The 17,415-nt window shown below is 45.2% G+C and overlaps 1 protein-coding gene and 1 non-coding gene across 2 annotated transcripts; both read right to left on the bottom strand.

The window, feature by feature from the left end:
- Positions 1-563: 563 nt before the first annotated feature.
- On the bottom strand, positions 564-657 carry trnai-uau (transfer RNA isoleucine (anticodon UAU)). Its single transcript has 2 exons — positions 620-657; positions 564-599 (listed from the first exon to the last, which is right to left on the bottom strand). It is a non-coding gene; the product is annotated as a tRNA-Ile (tRNA).
- A 2,943-nt stretch (positions 658-3,600) lies between these two features.
- On the bottom strand, positions 3,601-4,935 carry LOC146703371 (NAD(P)H dehydrogenase [quinone] 1-like). Its single transcript, XM_085467324.1, has 6 exons — positions 4,932-4,935; positions 4,600-4,764; positions 4,396-4,526; positions 4,216-4,323; positions 4,039-4,140; positions 3,601-3,962 (listed from the first exon to the last, which is right to left on the bottom strand). Exons 1-6 carry the CDS (start codon positions 4,933-4,935, stop codon positions 3,663-3,665), a joined length of 810 nt encoding a protein of 269 aa, XP_085323450.1. The 3' UTR covers positions 3,601-3,662.
- Between the last annotated feature and the right edge of the window lie 12,480 nt (positions 4,936-17,415).

Here is a 17,415-nt window from a genome sequence, read left to right as displayed (position 1 = left end):
GAGTCAGAACCAGACACGGAGAAGCTGCATTCAGCTTTTATGCTCCTTATATCTGGAACAAACTCCCAGAAAGCCTCAGATCAGCTGAAACACTCAGTTTATTTAAATCCAGGTTGAAGACTCACCTGTTCTCAGCTGCATTTGAATAAAGCACCAAATCCACACTTTTAAGCTTAAATTTCAAAACTAACATTTTAACTACTGATTTTATCTATTGTTCTGATTTTATCTGTTTTGATTTTATATACTGTTTTGTTTGTTTGTTTGTTTGTTAATTAGTTTGTTTGTTTGTTTGTTTGCTTGTTTTAATCAATTTTAAATCATGCTTTTTTTATTTGTTTTTGTTTCTAATGTCTCTGTAAAGCACTTTGAATCACCTTGTTGTTAAATTGTGCTATACAAATAAACTTGCCTTGCCTTGCCTTGAAGAAAGCAGACAGTAGTGCTGTCAGTAGCATTTGCCTACATGAGATTTGTTATTTTCTCAAGAAACAAGGACACGTTTTTTTTTTTCCTTGAGCATTTATCTATTGGCATTAGGTAAAACAATAGCCTGAACACTCTGCTCCAGGTGAGGCTTGAACTCACAACCTCGGCATTGCTCTGCCCAATACTGTCATATAAGTACCGCGCGCTAACCAATTGCGCCACTGGAACTCTGAAATAAAACACAATTCATGGACCTATAATAAATCAAAGAAAAATTAATGAACAAATGAGTACTAGGCTTGAGATAGGCTGGCAGCCTGGGGCCCGTTCTTCGTACGTCGCTTACTACATCCAAGATCAAATGACACATCCAAGATCAAATCATCGCGCTAACCGTGAGCTCGCTAATCCGGTTCCCCGAACACACCTGCTGTTGACGATTACTACAGCTGGACGCAGGAATGTGACATCACTGGGTGTCGTAAAAGGGGCTACGCATCGATAGTAGAAACATTGATCGGCAACCCGCTGATTGGTCGGCGAAAATGTCGAAGGGGCGTGCTCGGTATTTTCCGGCAGCAGAGCAAGAACTCATGAGTGAGGGATTACAGGAGTTTCAGAGTTTAATTAAAACGCAAGAGAACACTGCAAAGGCTGCAAAAGCAAGGAGAGAGGGCTGGCAGAAAGTTGCTGACAAATCAAACTCGTAGGTAATTTAATAATAATAATAATAATGGAGTGGGTTTATATAGCGCTTTCCAAGGCACCCAAAGCGCTTTACGATACCACTATTCATTCACTCCCACATTCACACACTGGTGGAGGCAGCTACGGTTGTAGCCAGGCTGCCATATCGCGCCATCGGCCCCTCTGGCCAACACCAGTAGGCGGTAGGGTAGATCTATCATATGACACTATATTGTCCAATATCATATGGCATTATATTATATTATAATATGTTATATTATATCCCCTTTCACATTAGAGCCACAACAGGACCCACAAGAACATGGGAACAAGTAAAAGTGGAATACAGGAGTATTCTACAGAATGGTAATATTTATCTCTTAGATTGCTTTGCGTCTCTTGGCAAGGTAATACTGGCCTGTAATACTCTGTTAGTTTGTTCATAACAGCAACCAAGAAAAGGGCAGAGCAAAAAAAAAGACAGGTGGTGGTCCTGCACCCCCTCGTCAACAAGTTGGTTAAGTGAATAATACCCTCACGGGAAAATCGATATCTCTCTATGAGCACACTGTCGCGCTGAGCTAAAGGATCCTGTCTATCCCGCAATATACGCTGAATTCTGAGGACTCTCCTTATCAATCTTGCACCTTCCGCAATGGGTTGGTCGCGTATACGGACAGGACATGGCTGCAACAGGCTTCCCAAATCCACCTTCGCTTTTATAGCCGTGGTCTCTCATCTTGATTACACGAAGTAATTTACAATTGCTACTCTGAAATATGAATTACATCTGTAATAATCACATACATGTAATAGAATGTTAATAGTACATTTCCCTTTTTTAGGAAATGACCTGTATGTATCTGTGTGACATTAATACAAGGATCAAGTGCTGCATTATCTTTAGTTACATTGATAATATTTATTTATGGTGAAACAGTGGAAAAATATCGCTGTTGCTTTCGTATAAATGAAGCGGACATACCTGCGTGGCCGCGATCTAATCCTGTTTACATAAAGTAAACCTGCTCCCGAGCAGGTTTACGCTTACGGCTCTGTTGCTATGACAGCAAGTCCCGGATGAGCTTCGGGGAACCGACTGATCCAGGATCACGCGAAATCGTCAACAATCTAATCCGGCTAACCTACTTAGCGAGGTACGAAGAACGGGCCCCTGTCTAGGGTGTGTACCGCCTCTTTTTGTTTGTTGTGTATTTTTGTCATTCAAGGACCATGGACATAGAGCCACAACATTGGCTCTGATACTATCATACATGCACTGATTGGAGCACCACAAGAAAGGGTGTACCCCGCCTCATCTTAACGCTTAAAGTACAAGATACTTGTTTATAACTCAGCATACAAATAGGCTGAATTATTCAACAGTCTGTTCATTTGGTATATATTGCATATTTTCCTATTTCATATATGGGTGTTAGCCAACACAACCTTTGTAGCAGTAGCCTACAAGAGGTTTTCTATCATAAATGTGGAGAAGCATGAAGCCACTGCTCCAGGTGAGGCTTCAACTCAGCATTGCTCAGCCAAATACTGTCATATAAGTACCGCGCGCTAACCGATTGTGCCACTGGAGCCTCATTCAAATCTGGAGCATTCATGTACCTCTTTACAAAATTAAGGAGAAATGAGAAATTTCACACTACTGGATATAAAATGGACTGTACAACAGGCCAGTTTCGTATTTAGGATGTACCCTACCTCTTGCCCAATGGGAGTTGGGATAGGTTCCAGCCCTGAATCGGTATCAGTTGGTGAATGGACCAAAACCAGAAAATGTATTGCAGAAAAATGAAATTTTGGATGTAATTAGACCCAGTGTTTTTAGGCTGCCAGCTTCAGGACAACTATTTCTAATTCTCTCAAAGACATCTTATGTTGGAATTTTGTACATACGAAATTCTAAATAGCTAATGAGTTAAAATATATTTAGGTGTGTCATTTTTGGCCTTCTTTCGACCACTACTGAAAGGTAATGGCTGACCACACCTTCATATTTTAAAGTGCCACATTTCCCCTCTGCTCACATGCTGAAAATTACTTGGTAATCTGAGCTCCTCCCTCCCCTTGATGAAAAGGGCCAACATTCCCCACAATTCCAGCAGTGGTGCTACCGGTAGAGAGACAGTACCTGTACAGGAAAGTAGTGCCAAGTGAACCATGAAGGTGACGACACCATCATGTTCTAGATGGTGTAGTGAGCTGGATGGATCAAGCCATCACTCAGCATTAGCATGCCGAGTGACGGCTTGTGACGTTGTGTACCATTGCCAGCTCACATTTCTGGTATACAACAAAGCCCCAAGTGTCAATTTGGTCAGTGTTGGAAAATGACACCAGTCTTGAAAGCCTACAGAGACAGCTTTGTGTATCCTGTTATGTATATGTACCATTTTCTAGATGGCTGAACTGTATGAAACCAAGTGGTGCATTTGAAACTCATTGCTCAAACTGAAGTTCCAATAAAGCAGCCTTTTTATTGCAGCACACATTTTAAGACCAAGACATTACATGGACCCACTCCATTGTCAGACCCCGGCCTTGGTCTGGCTGTTGGCTGGCAGTGGCTTGCCCATGTGGATCCCCACTGTGAGGCCACATTCTTTGCTGGCATATTTCTCTTTGACCTCAGGCTTCAGCAGGAAACCCTTCTCCTTGTCAAAGTAGTCCAAAGGAGCAAAGTACACAGTGGCTTCCCCACAGAGGTTTTGCAGTCGTGTGCGCCAGCCCTCCAGCATGGAGCTGCGAGATTCAGGAGAACCAGTAGCAGGATCCCAGAAGATCTGAGGAGCAAAAACCTGGAAGCCACAGTAGTTCAGGATCCCATTCTGCACACAGGGAGGAGCAGCTGTTACCACATGACAGATCATTTAATGCTTGGCTCTGTTTATAGTGAGACCTCACCTGCAGTGGCCACAGTGTGACATTGATGTCACCATTGATGCCAGTGTCACTGTACACAGATTCAGGACAGTCAGTGGTGAAGGACAGCATGGCTTTCTTGTCCTGTACAGAGAGCAAGGAGTGAGCAAAGAGGGAGAGGACACAGCCTGAACACAGACACGTTGGTGGAGCTCTCACCTTGAAGATCCCCTCACTGTACCGCTTCTCCTGTGCGTAGGCACAGCCCAACACCCGATCCATCCACCCCTTCATGATTGCAGGAACAGATGACCAGTACATGGGGAACTGGGAACACAGGTTTAATGGTCATTTTGATGAGGACACCTGACCGCAACGACATTCCCAGTCAAACACTACCTGAAAGATGACAAGGTCTGCCTCCTTGAGCTTCTCCTGCTCTTTTTTGATGTCTTCTGCAAGTCTGCCCTCCTCCCATGCCAATTTGATCTCCTTTGCGTAGCAGAAGCTCTCAGCATCCTTCACACCACCTGCAACAAAAATTTAGTGTTTGCATCTGAAGAGCAATCAAAGCATTGCTATACCTGCAGAATATTTGTATACCAGTGATGTCCTCAGTAGTAGCAGCAGCTTTGAACTTCATGGCGTACAGGTCAGACACCTCTACAGTGCAGCCTTGAGCAGTCAAAGATGCCACAGCAGCATCTTTGGCAGCAGCATTGAAAGAGGTAGGGCTCTCATGGGCATACACAATCAGCACTTTCTTGGCTGCAAAGACAAGGAGAATAGATTAATTTCCTACTCTGTCAAGAATATTTTAATCACACACACTATGAAAAAAAAAAAAATTTACAACCACCAATGTTTAATTTAAGTAACAATAACAGCAATCATGACCACAGAGAAGAATGGGGAGGGATAAAAGAGATACTTACCCATTTCACAGCAAGCACCTGACTATGCCTGATCAGCCTTGCAAGTGGCAAGTAGGTTGTTGAGAAAGCTGCTACTAGTGGAAGGCTTGGCATGGTAGTTTTATATACCTTCTAGCTCTCGTTACTTCAGGTGCTGTCCATCAGCAATCAGGGTCATCAATCAGACAGTTGGCTGATTGATGTCTGGCTCTGAGTATCACTGAATTGGCTTGATAACAGCTAATAGTATTATTAGTATAGTATTAGTATTAGTATTTCAAGAGGTGTCTTACCTTGAGAAATGCAAATATATAAATTAAAATACTATTTCGGTATCTAAGGCAGATAACCTAAGCAAGAAGTATGCTTACATGATGTACATACTGTGAATGCCTGCTTTTGAAACCTTAATAAAAATAAATAAATTAATTAAAAATAAAAAAAAAGAGAAATGCAAATATACAATTACCTAGCAGAACACAGGAACTGGACTGTACTTCATAGTTGGCAAAAGGTGCAATTAAAAAAAAAATCATGTTAAATGCAAAGTAAAATGATCAAAGTCAGAAGTGAAAAGTATTGTATAGAAACAGATAAAAACACAGTGACAACTTAATTGGGAAAACAGTACAAGGGGAAGGCATTTGTATTCATTACTAAATAAAACTGGCACCCTACTCTATCAAAGGACCAGTAGAAGGAAGCATAGTCTTAAACAGAAGCCCCAGTTACACCACCAACCTGTTCATGTGTCTAACCGTTTTTCCCCACTCGGCGACACACCCGCCGGGGGTCAAACTCTGGTAATTGGTGATTCTGTTCTCAGACATGTGAAGCTAGAGACAACCATAGTCTATTGTCTTCCAGAGGCCAGAGCAGGCGACATTGAAGGAAATTTAAAACTGCTGGCTAAGGGTAAACGTAAATTCAGTAAAATCATAATTCACGTCGGCAGTAATGACACCCGGTTACGCCAATCGGAGGTCACTAAAATCAATATTGAATCGGTGTGTAACTTTGGCAAAACAATGTGGGACTCTGTAGTTTTCTCTGGTCCCCTCCCCAATCAGACCAGGAGTGACATGTTTAGCCACATGTTCTCCTTAAATTGCTGGCTGTCTGAGTGGTGTCCCAGAAACAATGTGGGCTTCATAGATAATTGGCAAACCTTCTGGAGGAAACCTGGTCTTGTTAGGAGAGACGGCATCCATCCCACTTTGGATGGAGCAGCTCTCATTTCTAGAAATATGGACAAATTTATTAAACCCCCCAAAATGTGACTATCCAGAGTTGGGACCAGGAAGCAGAGTTGCAGTCTTACACGCATCTCTGCAGCTTCTCTCCTCCTGCTACCCCCCCCCCCCCCCCCCCCCCCAAAAAAAGCCCATCTCCATAGAGACTGTGTCAGCTTCCAAAAAGACAAAAAAACAAACTAAAAACCAGCAACAAACCACTTAAACATAAACAATCACAAAGAAAGAACAATACAGTATCCACATCTGAACCAAAAAGTAAAACAGTAAAATGTGGATTATTATATATTAGGTCTCTCTCCTCCAAGTCTCTGTTAGTACATGACTTAATAATTGAGCGAAATCGATTTACTTTGCCTTACAGAAACCTGGTTGCAGCAGGATGATTATGTTAGTTTAAATGAATCAACACCCCCGAGTCATTCTAACTACCAGAAATCTCGAAGCACAGGCCGAGGGGGCGGTGTGGCAGCAATTTTTCCCACCAGCCTATTAATTAATGAAAGACAAAGACAGACTTTTAATTCATTTGAAAGCCTGATGCTTAGCTTTGTCCACCCCAGCTGTAAAACTCAGAAACCAGTCTTACTTGTTATCATCTGTCGTCCACCTGGGCCTTACACAGAGTTTCTCTCTGATTTCTCAGACTTTTTATCTGATTTAGTGCTCAGCTCAGATAAAATAATTATTGTGGGTGATTTTAACATCCATGTAGATGCTAAAAATGACAGCCTCAACATGACATTTAATCTGTTATTAGACTCAATTTGGCTTCTCTCAAACTTTAAAAGAACCCACCCACCACTTTAATCACACTCTAGATCTTGTTTTAACATATGGCATAGAAACTGAATATTTAACAGTGTTTCCTGAAAACCCTCTCCTGTCTGATCATTTCCTGATAACATTTACATTTACAATAATTGATTACACAGCGGTGGAGAGTAGACTTTATCACAGTAGATGTCTTTCTGAAAGCCTTGTAACTAAGTTTAAGAATATAATCCACCCACTGTTATCATCTTCAATGCCCTGTACCAACACAGAGCAGAGCAGCTATCTGAACGCTACTCCAACAGAGGTCGGTTATCTTGTTAATAATTTTACCTCCTCACTGCGTACGACTCTGGATATAGCTCCGATGAAAACTAAGGCCTCAAATCAGAAGTACCTGACTCCGTGGTATAATTCTCAAACACGTACCCTAAAGCAGATGACTCGTAATCTGGAGAGGAAATGGCGTGTCACAAATTTAAAAGATCATCATTTAGCCTGGAGAAATAGTTTGCTGCTTTATAAGAAAGCCCTCCGCAAAGCCAGAACATCTTACTATTCATCACTGATTGAAGAAAATAAGAACAACCCCAGGTTTCTCCTCAGCACTGTAGCCAGGCTGACAAAAAGTCAGAGCTCTTTTGAGCCAACCATCCCTTTAAAGTTAACTAGTAATGACTTCATGAACTTCTTCACAAATAAAATTTTTATCATTAGAGAAAAAATTACCAATAATTATCCCACCGATGTAATATTATCTACAGCTAATTTTAGTACCATTGATATTCATTTAGACTCTTTTTCTCCAATTGATCTTTCTGAGTTAACTTCAATAATTAATTCCTCCAAACCATCAACGTGTCTTTTAGACCCCATTCCTACAAAACTGCTCAAAGAAGTCCTGACATTAATTTATGCTTCAATCTTAAATATGATCAACCTATCTCTAATAATCGGCTATGTACCACAGGCCTTCAAGCTAGCGGTAGTTAAACTATTACCTAAAAAGTAATCTCTTGGCCCAGCTGTCTTAGCTAGTTACAGGTCAATCTCCAACCTTTCTTTTATCTCAAGAATTCTTGAAAGTTGTCAAACAGCTAACAGATCATCTGCAGAGGAAAGGCTTATTTGAAGAGTTTCAGTCAGGTTCCAGAGCTCATGACAGCACAGAAACAGCTTTAGTGAAGGTTACAAATGATCTTCTTATGGCCTCTGACAGTGGACTCATCTCTGTGTTTGTCCTGCTAGACCTTAGTGCAGCGTTCGATACTGTCAGTAGAACATGCTGTAGGTATTACATGTACTGCGCTGCAGTGGTTTGTATCATATCTATCTACTAGACTCCAATTTGTACAAGTAAATGGAGAGTCCTCTTCACCCACTTAGGTCAATTATGGAGTTCCACAGGGTTCAGTGCTAGGACCAATTCTGTTTACATTATACATGCTTCCTCTCTGCAGCATCATTAGAAGACATAGCATACATTTTCACTGCTATGCAGATGACACCCAGCTCTATCTATCCATGAAGCCAGGTAACACACACCAATTAGTTAAACTGCAGGAATGTCTTAAGGACATAAAGACCTGGATGGCTGCTAACTTTCTGCTTCTTAATTCAGATAAAACTGAGGTTATTGTACTCGGCCCTGAAAAGCTTAGAAATATGGTATCTAACCAGATTCTTACTCTGGATGGCATTACCTTGGCCTCCAGTAATGCTGTGAGGAACCTTGGAGTCATTTTTGACCAGGACATGTCCTTCAACGCACACATTAAACAAATATGTAAGACTGCTTTCTTCCATTTGCGCAACATCTCTAAAGTTAGAAATATCCTGTCTCAGAGTGACGCTGAAAAACTAGTTCATGCATTCATTACTTCCAGGCTGGACTACTGCAATATTATCAGGATGTCCAAAAAACTCTCTGAAAAGTCTACAGTTAATCCAAAATGCTGCAGCAAGAGTACTGACAGGGACTAGAAAGAGAGAGTAGATTTCTCCTGTTTTGGCTTCCCTTCATTGGCTTCTTGTTAAATCCAGAATTGAATTCAAAATCCTGCTCCTCACATACAAGGTCTTAAATAATCAGGGCCCATCTTATCTTAATGACCTTGTAGTACCATATCACCCTGTTAGAGCACTTCGCTCTCACACTGCAGGCCTACTTGTTGTTCCTAGAGGCCTAAACGCCATACACGTCGACCAAGCCGGTTTGAGGACTTTGATGTTAACTATACAGGCCACCTCTTTAGGGAAATGCTGCAGTGGGATACCCCACAGCCTCACACAAGAAGCGACAGAGTTCAGCCTCAGTATAGTCATACGCCACCCCTCTACAGCGACAGGGATGGGGCCTATTACAATACACCCCCTCCACTGGGAAGAAGTGAACAAGATGTGGACCTTAATAGGAGCCTCTCACCTGAATTTGCACCTTCTAATTTGCTAGGGTCTTCAATACACACATTTCATACAGAATTCAGAGCCTTGCAGGCCGAAAGAGAGCAGCTACTCCAATCACAGCAAGTTTTACAGGAGGGCCTCAAAGAACTGAAGGAAGCAAAGAGTGACCTCAGAGAGCTGATTGAAGTGGCTCACCTGCTGAGGAAGGATATGGCTCACCTGACTGCCTCACAGCCTAGCACCAATCATCCCCCCAAACGCGGTTCAGGAGAGGTATACACCACCCCTGAGACAATGCCACAGGAGGAGGATGAGGAGGTGTGGCCCGACCCACCGCCATGGCCTGAACCGATGGAAGAGTTGCACATGGGATTCTCCCAAATGAAGGTTGACGAACACTACTCCGATGATGGTGTACAGTACCACCCTCTACCCCGCACACCATATTTCGCTGGTGAGCCTTCGCTGCCTAGTCATCGCTGCACCCTATATCAGGACCCTGTGGTTAAGGATGGAAACACGTTTCATGCCCCTCCACAACACTCTGTGCCACCCCCCTGCTGGGCACCAAGTAAGACAGGTTTGCTCCCAACCAAGCCTGTTCCAGCCAGTTCCCCCTCTCTTGTCACTGGAGTAACCAGTGGGCACGGCAGCAACCCATCTGCTCCTCTTTCGGCTGAGCTAGTGTACAGGGGGCCCAAACCAACCATTCCAAGGTTCATTCATTCTGATCCCTCTGAGTTTGCTAGGCTCCGCATGGCTTTAGAGAACCTACTCCCTCCTAATGCTACTGAGCTCTTCAAGTATCAGATACTTGTGGACCACCTCAAACTAGATGAAGCTCGACTTATTGCCGATGCTTACCTGAACTCACCCAAGCCTTATACTGACACCATGGCAGCCCTCCACGACAAATTTGGACAACCTCATCAGCTCGCCTTGAGAAAGATAGCAAGTGTCCTGGATGGTCCTGAAATAAGGCGAGGTGACACAGTAGCCTTCCAAAGGTTCTCCCTTCAGGTGCAGTCACTAGTTGGGCTGTTACAAACATTAGGACTGGAAGGAGAAGCGGAGTTGAACTGTGGGTCCCACGTTGCCCGACTAATAAGTAAGCTTCCTGCCGAACAGAGAGCTGATTTTCGTCAACACCAGTTTAAACAGCCCGGGAGCACCTACACTCTGTACGACCTATCTGCATGGCTTCGTCAGGAGTCCTGGTGTCAAGGATTTGACGGCCAAGCAGGTGTAAGAAGCAGTAGAGAAAGGACCAGTGTAAAGGCTGAGGCCCGTCCAGGCCGACAAACCGTGACAGTCCTACATAACCTAAAGGGGCCATCAGAACACACTTTTTCACCAGTGAAGGAGAGTCGAGCTAGAGGGAAGGTTAAGAACAAAGCCTACTGTGCCTACTGTGAGAGCACAGAACACTATTTCAGCCAATGTGATGATGTAGCCAAGCTCTCCAAAGAGGAAATAAAGGACTGGATACAGGTCAACAAACGATGCTGGCGTTGTGCCCGAACTCATTTAGCTGCTCAGTGCACACTAAAGAAACCCTGCAGCCGCTGCCAGGGTAAACATCTGCTGGCTCTTCACGAGGTAAATGCCAGGACAGAAGGAAACAACGCTGGCATGGCTGCAAAGGAGGAAAGCTGCCTAACCAGTTCGGCTTCGGGCTCACTCTACCTTGATCGCCATGGGGCTGGCAATCGTGTCATGCTGAAGATTGTACCTGTGCTTTTGAGCCATGGAGAGCGGACTCTAGACACCTATGCTATACTTGATGATGGTTCAGAGAGGACCATGCTGCTCCCTGCTGCTGCAAAGACTCTTGGTCTGGCAGGCATCCCGGAGGACCTGCCATTACGAACCGTCCGCCAAGATATTCAGATGCTTCATGGACATACCGTATCCTTCAGCGTCTCTGCTGCTACCAACCCCGGATCCTACTACAAGGTTGATGGAGCGTTTACAGCTGATCGTCTCAACTTAGCTCACCATACTTATCCTATCGACCAGCTGAGAAGGAAGTACAAATACCTGCATGGGATCCCGGTCCCTGCCCTGAAGGAAGCCAAGCCTCTGCTTCTCATTGGTTCAGACCAGCCACACCTGATCACCCCCATAGAACCAGTCCGCCTCGGCCCACCTGGAGGCCCAGCAGCAGTCCACACCCGGCTTGGCTGGACCCTTCAAGGGCCAAGTCTTTTCATGGGGCGGCAGACCCAGCCTGTCCTATCCCTGTATACATCCGCCCAATCAGACGAGTTGCTCAAACATGTGGAGCGGCTCTGGCAGGTGGACGTGGTGCCTTACCGATCCGAGAAAGAGGTCACTCGGTCGAAACAGGATCAGCAGGCTGTGGCCCTGCTCGAGGCAAGAACAACTCGCAGGATGGTCGATGGAGTCTTCAGGTATGCTACACCTCTACTCCGTCACCCACAGATGCCGCCACTGAATGCACCAAAGGAATCAGTCATGCCCATGCTTCGAAGCACAGAAAGGCGCCTGTTAAAGGATCCCAGTCAGGCTGATGCCTACAGGGCAGAAATGCAGAAGCTGATCCAATCAGGAGCCGTGAAGGAAGTTACGCATGAGACTTCGCCCAAGGAGAACTGGTACATACCGCATCATCTTGTCAGTCATAACGGGAAGAATCGCCTGGTGTTTAACTGTTCCCATAAATACCTTGGACAGTCCCTGAACCAGTTCCTGTTGCCTGGCCCTACTCTTGGAGCTTCCCTGCTGGGGGTGCTGGTCAGGTTTCGTGAACACCCCATAGCTGTGAGTGGAGACATCAAGGGGATGTTCCATCAGGTACTGCTCCTCCCTGAAGACCGGCCCCTGTTGAAGTTCCTTTGGCGAGACTTAAAGGTGAATGAACCCCCTAAAATCTTCGAGTGGCAGGTCCTGCCATTTGGGACAACTTCAAGCCCCTGCTGCGCCACCTTCGCCCTGCAGCATCACGTGATGGAGCACACACAGCCTGACGACAGCCTGAGATTCTCCATCGAGAGGTGTTTCTACGTAGACAACTGCCTACAGAGTGTTGGCTCACCGGAAGAAGCGAGAGATCTGGTGGATCGGCTAAGAGAGTTGCTGAAATCAGCTGGCTTCGAGCTACGTCAGTGGGCTTGTAATGATCCAAGTGTCCTGAGCCATTTGCCTCCAGAAGCTAGATCACAGAGTCTGGATCTGTGGCTAGCCGAGGACAAATCCAACCCGCTAGAGACCACGCTCGGGCTCAGCTGGGACTGGAATACCGACTCCTTGGGTTATAAGCACAGGCCCGTGTCCTATGAGGTGCCAACCCTCAGAAACATCTATAGAGTCCTAGCCTCACAGTACGACCCTTTGGGCTATCTGTTACCCTTCACCACTCGGGCCAAGCTCCTTCTCAGGCAGTTATGGGATAAGAAGCATGGTTGGGACGACTCGAATCTTCCCTCCACCCTCCTGCAAGCTTGGTCTGACTGGGAGGTGGAGCTTCAGTTTTTACCTCACCTTACCTTCCCACGTGCCTATGTTCCTGTCAGTGCTAACTTAAAGGGGGCCATTCGTGAGGTGCACATTTTTGGGAATGCTTCTGAGAAAGCTTATGGAGCGGTGTCCTATATGAGGACTGTAGAACAGGATGGGCAAGTTCACCTCACCTTCATACTAGCTCACTCCCGGGTAGCCCCCAAACGAGCTCTCTCTATTCCCCGCCTCGAGCTCTGTGGAGCTTTGCTGGCAGCGCAGCTGGCCAGTACCCTGAATAAGGAACTCACCTCAGCGATTGAAAGAACAGTCCTGTGGTCTGATTCGACCACTGTTCTTACCTGGTTGAGCTCACAGTCCTGCCGCTACAAGGTTTTTGTAGGAGCCAGGGTAGCTGAGATACAGGAGTTGACGGAACACTGTACCTGGCGCTACATAGACTCAGAGAGTAATCCAGCGGATGACCTGACGAGAGGGAAGGCTCTGGCCGAGCTCAAAGTGCCTAATCGGTGGTCGAATGGACCCCCCTTTCTGCTCAACAGTCCTGACACATGGCCAGAGAACCCGAGCTCCGAGCCCAGTAATGACGAACTTGAGCTCCGGAAAACAGTCTTCTGTGGAACCTCTATCACCTCCACACCTACCTGTCAGGATGGAATGGCATGCAAGACTTGGCAGGAGCTCTTGGATGTTACTGTTAAAGAGCTTTGTGGTCAGGGACTCTCGACTGCGCCATTTAGTGCCGAGGACTATCAGAATGCTGAACAGGCCATCCTCCGGCAGGCTCAACAGGAGTCATTTCCTGAGGAGTGCAGATTGCTTTCAGAAAGGAAACCTGTCTCATCCAGAAGCCGCTTGCTTACCCTGGCACCTGAACTGGATACCTCAGTGGGCCTCATCAGAGTAGGGGGTCGGTTGCGACACCTAGAAGGTCTTGACGGACCTATATTGCATCCGATTGTCTTGGATCCTTCACACCCTTTCACACGCCTGCTTATCCAGAAATATGATGTTGATCTGCATCATCCAGGCCCCGAACGGGTCTTCGCAGAGCTGCGGAGGTCTTACTGGATACTGCGTGGAAGAGAGGCAATTCGCAAGCACCAGCGAACCTGTCCTGAGTGTCAGCGTTGGAGGGCACAACCCTCTGTTCCCAAGATGGCTGACCTTCCAGCTGCTCGGCTTAGACTGTACAAACCAGCCTTTTACTCAACCGGTGTTGACTGTTTCGGGCCTATGTTTGTGAAGGTAGGAAGACGTCATGAGAAACGCTGGGGAATCATTTTCAAGTGTATGACGACGAGGGCGGTACATCTTGATCTCCTAAGTAGCTTAGACGCGGATGCGTTCCTCATGGCCCTGAGGCGATTCATAGCCAGAAGAGGGACACCGGCAGAGTTATGGTCTGACTGTGGGACCAATTTCAAAGGGGGAGAACGAGAACTCAGAGAAGCCTTTGCCAACATGTCAGAGACATTGCAAGGGAGGCTCGCCCGTCAGAAGATCAGATTCCAGTTCAACCCCCCGGCAGCCCCACATTTCGGAGGTGTATGGGAGAGGGAAATCCGTTCAGTGAAGACAGCTCTGCGCACCTGTGTGGGTTCCCAACCTCTTCACGAGGAGGTACTCCGTACAGTTCTGCTGGAGGTTGAATTGATCCTTAACGCAAAGCCCTTAGGCTACGTTTCCACCGACGTAGCCGATGTGGACCCTGTGACACCCAATAGTCTCCTCATGGGGCGGCCTGATGGATCACTACCCCAGGTGGTCTACTCTGAGACAGAGAACCTCAGTCGGCGACGTTGGAGGCACTCACAGATGCTTGCTGATCAGTTCTGGGCAAGATTCATCAGGGAATACTTGCCTGGCTTACAGGCAAGGCAGAAGTGGCAGTCAACTCCTCCTGAACTTCTGGAAAAGGCAGTTATTATGGTTGCAGATCCACAGCTGCCTCGAGCCTTGTGGCCAATAGGCCATGTGATTAAGGTTCATCGTAGTGATGATGGACTTGTCCGATCTGCTGATGTGAAAGTTAATGGACGTGTTTACACCAGACCAGTTGCTCGGTTGGTAGTTTTACCTGCCGTGCCATCGGAAGACAGCGATACTAAGCAGAATAGCAAGTCGCCTCCCTCAACTGATTAGGGAGCCTTTTTTCGGGGAGCAAATGTGTAACCACATTTGGGGGCGGCTGTATAAAAGGCTCTGGGATTTTATGTCTATGTTCTGCAATATTGTGTGGGGTGGAGTCGTAGGAAATGACGTAGGCAGAAGTTGGGGGTATCGCGATGCTACTCGAGAAGAGGAGATTTTTCTGTGTTAGTTCTGTTACCTCGTAAGCTGTGTTCCTGGTTGCCATCCTTCACGTGATGCTCCGAGTGTTAAGTTCATGACTGGAAACTGCTGGCAACACTGAGCATCTAGGTGGCAATAAAACAGCTGGCGGTGACAATCCAGCAAAGTGGAAGCCTGTTGTCCTCCTTCCTGTATCCTGACCGATACACCATCTTGTTAGCTGCTGAACCTAAAAGAACTAGCCCTCACCAAGTACTCCTCAACATTGTGTCTACACATAATGGACAACTTGGCAAAGAAACAACATTAAATTGTATATTTAGGCACTTTGTTACTAGCAGCCAGTTGCCCAAACACATAATTGGTTCCATTTTCTTCATCTGCATCTATTAAAAATGCCAAAGATAACAGAGTTTGACAGCTAAAAATTTTACTTTTTACCAAAAAGGTGATTCTCAAATAGCTTCTAGCCAAGAACGTATCTTAGTCATATCTTAGTAAGTGTCCTTAAAAATGAGGGAAACTGGAAAAGTGGAGAACAAAAGAAGAAGTGGAGGAAGTAGTGAAAAGCAGATGGAAAGTATCTGAAATCCCTAAGAAATAGGGGGGAAAGCAAAGACCTGATACAGAACCTGAGAGATGCATCAGGCCCTTTAGCTGAACCATCTACTGTTCACTGAAGGCTCATCAGAAATGTTCTCAGTGGATGGTTGGCTGTCAAGAAGCCATTCTTACGGAAGGGAAATGGGGAGAAAAGGCTGAGGTATGCCAAATTACACAGAAACTGAAGTGAAACATCAGTGGTATTGGGTCTCATGGAGTGATGAATCCAAATGTGAACATTTTATTCACGTTATTGTCAATATAAGGTCAGGAGAATGATGAACAGTGAGTATCCATGGCCACCTGTAAAACGTGGTGGATGCCACATCAGTGTCATGGTCTGGGGCTGCTTTTCTGACAGTGATGTTTGGATCCACAATGATATAACATCTGGAAACTTCAGACTGGCAACATTTTTCACCATAACAATCATGCCAAACACATTGCCAATGAAGCAACGCAGACCTGGATAGAAAAACACACACTGGGACACTATCAGTCACTGATTGGCATCCCCAGAGCCCAAAACTCAATATTACTGAAGCAGTGTGGGATCATCATCAAAGAGAAAAGAAAAAAAGGCAGAAAACATGAAAAGAAAAGCTTTGGTGTGACCTCCAAGAGACCGGGAGAATTATTCCCAAAACTATTATGGAAATCACAAGAAAGCTTTCCAAAGAGAGTTCAGAATAAAGGTGTCATACAAATATTGCCAAGTTTGTTAAAATTGTACATGTACTGTATTTCCATGTAAGTTTGCACACATTTCAGTAAGTAGCTCCACCGATTTCCTATTTTCCTAACCACCCCTTATATAAATAAAAAAGGGTGGTTCAATATGTTCCAAACTCTTTCAAATATCTGCTCTAGCTACCATAAATAAAGCCATTTACAAAAGTATTCCTGCATAAAATTGCACACTTTGAATGTTATCAGCCCCAACCACCACTCGGTTGTTTTAGTCACTAAATTAGGTTGAGAGTCAGTGGAGTCAATGCTCTGAAAAGAAAAAAAAAAAAAAAAAAAAAAAAAAACCCACTTTGGAGGATTATGTATAAGACATAAGAGAAAATATACTGTATGCCAATGTTTAAGGTCTGGTTTCCTAGACATGTAATTAAAACTTTAAACTTTACTGTTGATGCTGGGAGTGACTCAGCTAAGGAGAATATTAGCATGGCCATGTTAGCTGCTAGCAGTGACAGAGCTAGAAATATCTCAACGTTGGTTTTAGTTGAAAAGAAAAGTCACGTGCTAAATTACTGGCACAGGTGGCAGGACTTAAGAGTCCTGTGAGGCCGCTGGCAGCTCTCATTTCTTGACCTCAGCATGGTGATTAGCTCGCCAACTATAACCCGGTATTCAGATTGTGCTGCAAATAGCATATTGTAGAAAATTAATGAAGTCCGTTTGACAAAGCCAGAAAAAGTCACTTGACTGCACTTTTAAACACTTGGGTGGTTGCACTGTACAATTGCACCAACCTGCTCAGTTGCGTAGATTGGTCAGCACAATTACACGCGTTTGGTGGCAACTTGTGTCAAGTGATTACTATAAATCAATGACGCATCAGACTAATCAGGCCAGCCTGAATAAGAACAGGCATCTCCATATAGAAGTAGTCGCTATACAAACTTGCTATGTAGGGTTGTCAGTGAGTACTTGTAGGTGGCAAGTTTCTTTAAGTCATTGTG

This window comes from Copadichromis virginalis, linkage group LG8 (genome assembly GCF_057382275.1).
Source record: "Copadichromis virginalis isolate Kocher_CV1m ecotype Utaka linkage group LG8, C_Virginalis_male_GT1.1, whole genome shotgun sequence".
In the NCBI taxonomy this organism is placed as follows: Eukaryota; Metazoa; Chordata; class Actinopteri; order Cichliformes; family Cichlidae; genus Copadichromis; species Copadichromis virginalis.
This window is presented reverse-complemented; position numbering and strand designations above follow the sequence as displayed.

Excerpts from the sequence above, each read along its gene's own strand:
- LOC146703371 (XM_085467324.1), bottom strand. Across the intron at positions 4,527-4,599 it reads TACTACTGAGGACATCACTG|GTGGTGTGAAGGATGCTGAG; the intron begins GTATACAAATAT and ends TTTTTGTTGCAG. Across the intron at positions 4,141-4,215 it reads ACAGTGAGGGGATCTTCAAG|GACAAGAAAGCCATGCTGTC; the intron begins GTGAGAGCTCCA and ends CTCTCTGTACAG.